At 41.7% G+C, this 6,093-nt stretch overlaps 1 protein-coding gene across 1 annotated transcript in view; it reads right to left on the bottom strand.

Annotated features, from left to right (window-relative positions):
• LTA4H (leukotriene A4 hydrolase) overlaps positions 1–5,760 on the bottom strand; it is a 41,141-nt gene extending 35,381 nt beyond the window's left edge. The window contains exon 1 of the mRNA XM_019641678.1: positions 5,359–5,760. Within this exon, the coding sequence (XP_019497223.1) occupies positions 5,359–5,632 (274 nt within the window). The 5' untranslated portion in view covers positions 5,633–5,760. The remainder of the gene's footprint in view (positions 1–5,358) is intronic.
• Positions 5,761–6,093: the final 333 nt, after the last annotated feature.

Genomic DNA, 6,093 nt, shown 5'->3' with positions numbered 1-6,093 from the left:
AATATTTTTAATTGATAAGAAAACTAACATTAGATAGAGGTTAACTACAATGGTTACAGAGTAGAACTAGTTGCTTAGGGAGAATAAGAAACAGAGTGAAATTACAGAAATTAAAGGAGTCAAATGTTAGCATAGGTCCCATCTCTTGGGACTCCGAGCTTCCTGAAATGTTTTGGGTTCTAAGATTTGCATATATGTTGTTAAGTAATTCTGGGATAGTCACATAAATTTTGTGCTTTAAGTAAAAGTCAAATCTAAATTAAAATGCTTTTGCTTCTGTCTCCTAAAACTTAACTTCTGTGCTATGAAGAAGAAGTTCACCTATAACTTAAGTTTCTTTCATCACAACTCCTCAATATGTCTTACCATGTGTTTCTTCCTAGAATTCATACAGTCCAACTCTGAAGTACTTTCCTACATCCAAAAATTAAAACAAACCTTGGTACCTGTTAGCCAAATAAACAGACTATAATCATTGCTGATGTGTATCTAGAAAAGCCCTACTCGGTATGGCAGCTTTGACCAAATAGTCCTATGGAGGATTGGGAGAGCTGATTAAGAACAAGTGCTTTGAGCAGGAAGGGAGTGGCAGCAAATGTGAGTATTTTCGATCCCCAAAATCTTCTGACTGACACCTAGACACCATATACTTTCATTATGTCTCAACTAATTTCTTGTTCTAGAGTCGTCAACCTTCCTCTGCCATAAGACTGTTTCCCAACAACCTAAGCAAGCCTCCCATATTATTTTGAAAACTTCACTTGATCCTTCTGCTCACTCTGGTAACTACTCATTTTTCTCTTTCCTTTCTTAAACTCCAAGGGCAATCTATGGCTGCTATGTCCACTTCCTCATCAATTTCTCCTTCCTTCCCGCTGTTCAATCTGGCTTCAGCTTCTCTATTAGTGAAAGGGTAGCCCTTCTGATCGACAGGTCTTTTCTGTTCAATAAACTTGACCTCTGTCCACTCATAGCCCTTATGGACCACACCATCTGTTTGAAGTCCTCGCCTTGGCTTCTTTGATTTTACCCATAAATGGCTCTCCTACATGTCTAATGCTGTTTCTTCCCTCTCTAACTCCTAAATAAGGATATGTCCCAGTGTTCCAGCCTTGGTCCTTAGATTTTCTTACCATAGTCTTCACTTCCTACCTCTCACTCATGCCCACATTGTCAACTAATGCCACAGTGCTGATGATTCTCAGTCTATTTCTATAGTTGCAGCCCCTTCCCAGGATTCCAGCTGGATCTAATTACCTGCATGGCATTTCCATAGGAAAGACCGCCTCATATTCAACAGGCTTCTAAAAATTCTAAAAATGAAGCCACCATTATGTCTCCTAAATCAGCTCTCTCTCCCCCAGTTTCTCCATTCAGTTAAGAGAACTCCTCAAGGTACTCAAGGTTTGAAACATCCAAATAATCCACAATTGATCCCACTTCCCACTCCCACATAGCCAATTAACAAGTTTTTCTTTCGCACTGTCCCCATCTTTTATTTTCTTCTTTCTACCACCACGGTAGGTCATGCCCTGCCTTAGAACTGCCTACCATCTGATCTTTCTACCTGTAACATCTTGTCCTTAAAATCTGGCCTGGAACAACATGGGGAGTTAGAAGGCCAAGAAACATGGGGAGGCAGAATGCCATTGCCTCTCTTTTATACTCACTAACTGTGCGTGATAAGCTCAGGAAAAGCCACAAGGGCAATCATTAATTTGATTCTCACCTAGAACTTTCTAGAATCAACACTATTTGGTTGGGAAGAAATCTCCAACTTGGTTTTTTTTTTTTTTTTAAGAGCAGCCAGATTTGTTATGAGTACCATCTGTTTGCCTCCTAATGGGCAATTATTTCTTTCAGGTTACTCTTTTGGGAGTATCTTGACTGTTGCCCTTACTCTAAATTAGTAGAGCTGATTTATCTTCCCGCACTTGCATATTCAGAATATATAGTTTTATTAGGTTTATTTTATTAAGAATAATAGAGTTACTCCTCTGTCCCTTCGTATTCTAGTATCTATTTCTGAATATCTGATTGGTTTTAAAAACTTGATTTGACTATCTGAGTATATAACTACTCATGTTTATACTGCTGTTATAATCATGAGGATGAATTAATTGGATCATTTCCCAGTGGAACACATTCTATTTTCTGTATGGCCTAAACTTTTCAAATCTGTTCAGAATTGGAAGAGTCAGGTTATTATTATGACTATTTTTCTCATATCCTCTGTACTTGTTTTAGCAGTTGGCCCAATTCTCTCCTACAGTACTTACTGTGCTGTCTTATAATTTGTTTTCTCCACTACACTAAGAGTTCTTTTTTTTTTTTTTTTTTAGCCATCCTGCCACTGTTGGCAGCTCAGTGGCAGCTCAGCTCCGCCCGGGAATCGAACCGGCTAAGAGTTGTTTAAAAACAGAGAATATTACTAGGTTTTCATTCCCAGGGTCTGAAAAATAGTAGGTGTCAATACATGAAGCAAGTCCTGGACCAAGAGAAACAGAAAATGCAATGTTTACGCTGTATATCTCAAGTCCCAAGCCTCAGCTATCGTTTCCAAATTAAGAATTCCCCTTCAAGTTTCACTGATAAATGTTACTAAACAGTGATCAAAAATAGTAACAAGAAAGAAAAACAAAAGAAACTGGATAGTTGACAAGTTGGAATTAGTATTTTTCAACAAATACTTATTAAGCACCAACTATGTGTAAGACTAAGATACCCATATGTAGTAACAAGAAACAGTCCTACTAATGGTAGGCTGTTACTGAACATATAATTTACCATACCTCACAGTATCCTCTTTGAATAACACCCTAAGCAGCTGGCCAGTTGCCATGGACTATATAACTGATGCCCGTTTTGCATAAGCTGCTGGGAAGTTCCATGTCAATCTGGGGCCCACTTCTGGTTTTGTGTCTAGGGCTTTCCACCATGTATATTGCTTCTCCTATCCTGATTCTGTCTTCCTACAAATTCTTTAATTATTTTTTAATCGTATCCTACTGCATATGTTGTTTTCAGCAGTGTCAAATTCTTTCTACAACAAAGCAGGGTTTAAATAAAAAAGTGTTATGCCTCATTATTATGTCTTTATTTACATTTTTCTAGTTGTTACTTGCAGGGTGCTATAATGAAAAAAACCATGGGGTTATGCGTCAAAACCAAAACTGAAACAAAAAAAACCACCTTGATTTGATTCCCAGCTGAGCCATTTACTTAGTGAAGACTGGGGGTGCAGTCAGAAAGATCTGTGTTCAACTCCTAACTTCTGCTACTTATGATCTTCGCCAAGACATTAAAACCTCTTTTGAGCCACCAATTGAAATAACATCTAAAAAGTTGAAAATTTCAATAAAAGAAACAAATGCTTGAAAGTTATTACAAATGAGTACTACACTTCAATGCAAATAAAAAGCTTTAAAAGGATTTTTAGGGGAGCTGGGAATTAATTTTAGAGCTCCTTCAGCATTCACCAGGATCATGGACAAGAACGGGAGAACACATAATGTCCTCAGCCAGCACTGGCACTGGGTCCTCTCCATGGGTGGTGATGAAGTATGATACCATCTCACCTTCAAGATACACTTAGCAGTATTATCAGTGCAACCCATGTTAAGCTTAGGTACTGCTTTCTAACTGAATTCATCCATTAATTCATCACACTTTTGTGTGTTCTTTACATGCTAGGTGCTATATACTAAGAACCTGAGATATACTGAGACACGAAACACCATCCCTCCTTTCAAGAGTCCATAATCTAGAGGTGGAAAGAAACATGCTTGCTTCAAATAAAACCAAACTCTTGGTCTCAGATTATTGTTATAAAGTAGCAAACAATTGTACTACAACTAGCCTTCCTTATATAAAATCTAACATTATTATAACTCCAGGCTCTAATTCACTAGACAGACATGCCAACCAGAAATCATAATTTAAATATCTTTCCTCTTTGGAAAGATTTGGGGAATATAAAAACGATCTCCAGGTTTTTAGACTGGAACACTGAAGGGCCATTCTTTTCAAATTTAAGCCTCCTGACTCTTGCTTACTCATGGAACAGTGGTTAATCTTAAAACTAACATGATATTCAAGAAGACCCAAGTACAACCTACAAATAAATAGTGAACCTTCCTGCTTATAATACTGACATTTTAGCTTCTTCCTTATGGTGCTTTTGGTCACTACATATCAATACATAGAGGAGTCAACCTAGTTTTCAAATCAGAATTAGTCTAGCAAAATGTGAAAAGAAAAAGAGTAATGCGCTATATTCGTTCATATTAATGAACTCAAAATACAGGCCTTTTACACAAGTAGGAAAAAGCATGAAAAGTACAAATTCTTATTTCAACTTTAGTAGATATCATATTACTTTTTGCAAAATACACTGTGGCTGGTTTTTTCTGGTTCCTCTTAGTTCTAAAATGCTCACCTGTGAAATTCTTCAGGTGAAAGGTACAACCCAATTACTATCAGGCAATTTGAGTAAGAACGCTGTAAACAGGTTTTGTCATACAGATAAAGTAATTTAATAAAATTCCAGAACTTGTAGAAGTATATCTTTTCTAAGAAGCACAGTAATTACTTGCTCCTTGGAACCAGCGACTAATACATTTGTATTGCGACATCCCTATAAAGCTTGAATGGCCCACCCGTCCTTAAATCATTTAGATGAGAAGGGTGATAAGAAAGAATCAAAGGTAGGAAGGACCATGACCCTGGAGAAAAAGCTGCATCTAGAGTTAGCGGAGGCTGGAAGTACCAAGGCAGGGCGGAGAGGGGAGTATGGTGCTGGGAATCCTAAAGGGTTTGAGAACAACTAGCGGACAGGCTGAGGGAAGACGGCGATCGGTCGTATCCTGCAGATTTTCCGGTTGAAATAAAGGTGCCTGGGACGGAAGAGTGGGATCAGGGATCTGCAGGACATTAGGCCCGAGACTTAGATGAGAGTGTGGCCTGAAGGAGGTGTGCTGGGAGCTGGACGAACTCTTGGGCCTGCGGAGGGAGCTCAGGGCTCCCGGACGAGGAAATGGGGGCGGCCACAGGGGGGAATTATCGCTGGGAACTAGGATTGTGGGGGTGGAGGGGATTCGTACGAAAATGAAACCTGAGAGTTGGGTGAGGAACGCGGCGTGGATGTGGCACTAGGATGTGCCCAGGGACTGGAGGAGGGAGCTTGGGAGGAAGCAGGGAGACCCTTAAGTACACGTAGCTGGTGGGGGAAAGGATGCAGACACGTAAGTAGGGTGAGGGGGGGGCGTAATAGAGGGAGCGGGGCTGAAGAAGAGGGCGCTGAGAAATGAGTGGGGGCTAAGGAGGAGGGGCAGAGTAAGAGTTGAGGCTGCAGAGCACCGAGGCACGCGGGAGCAGACGGGGACGTGGGGCTGGGAAGGGGCTGCAGCAGGGTGAGGGGCGAGAGGCTGATGGCAGGGGAAGAGGCGGGCACTGGGCGCTCGTCCCACCGTACCAGGCTCCGCAGATTGTCTTCCTGAGACTGGATCGTCAGCGCCGCGGTCCCGGTCAGCGCTTGGCGAGTAAAGTCAACGCTGCAGCGCAAGTGCAGATGCTTGGTCTGGCAGACAGAAGCCGGAGAGGCCAAGGAGCACGAATCCACTATCTCTGGCATGGCTCTCGGGAGTCCCGCAGTTCAGCGATCAGTACACCAACATTCAGCTGCCAGACTACTCGACTGAAAAGTGAGAGGTGGAAGGAGGGAGATAAAGAACAGGAGGATGGAATCGCGGAGCCCGCCGGGAAAGGAAGTTTCTTAAGGTAAGAAGAGAGTGGGGAACGGCGAGGGTGGAACTACAAATTCCGTAGTGCAGCGCGGCAGGGCGTGAGCTTTGCACCTTGGGAGTGTGTGTGTGTAGGGGTGTGGTGTGGAGAACCGAGATTGCTCCTGAAGAGGGAGGCATATGGGAGCGGATGCGACTAAGTGGAGCGGGGAGATGAACCTGAACGCTTTCATTTTAGTTCCACTTAATTTCGCTGGAAACAGGAATGGCAATAGAAAAATGTCAGACCCATTTATACAGTAAATTATACGTAGTAAGAACTGGGCTAAGGGATAAGAGGCTAGTTAAAAAG

This window comes from Hipposideros armiger, unplaced genomic scaffold, assembly GCF_001890085.2.
Source record: "Hipposideros armiger isolate ML-2016 unplaced genomic scaffold, ASM189008v1 scaffold_63, whole genome shotgun sequence".
NCBI classification, from domain to species: domain Eukaryota; kingdom Metazoa; phylum Chordata; class Mammalia; order Chiroptera; family Hipposideridae; genus Hipposideros; species Hipposideros armiger.
Note: the sequence above shows the minus strand (reverse complement) of the source record. Positions and strands in the feature narration are given on the sequence as shown.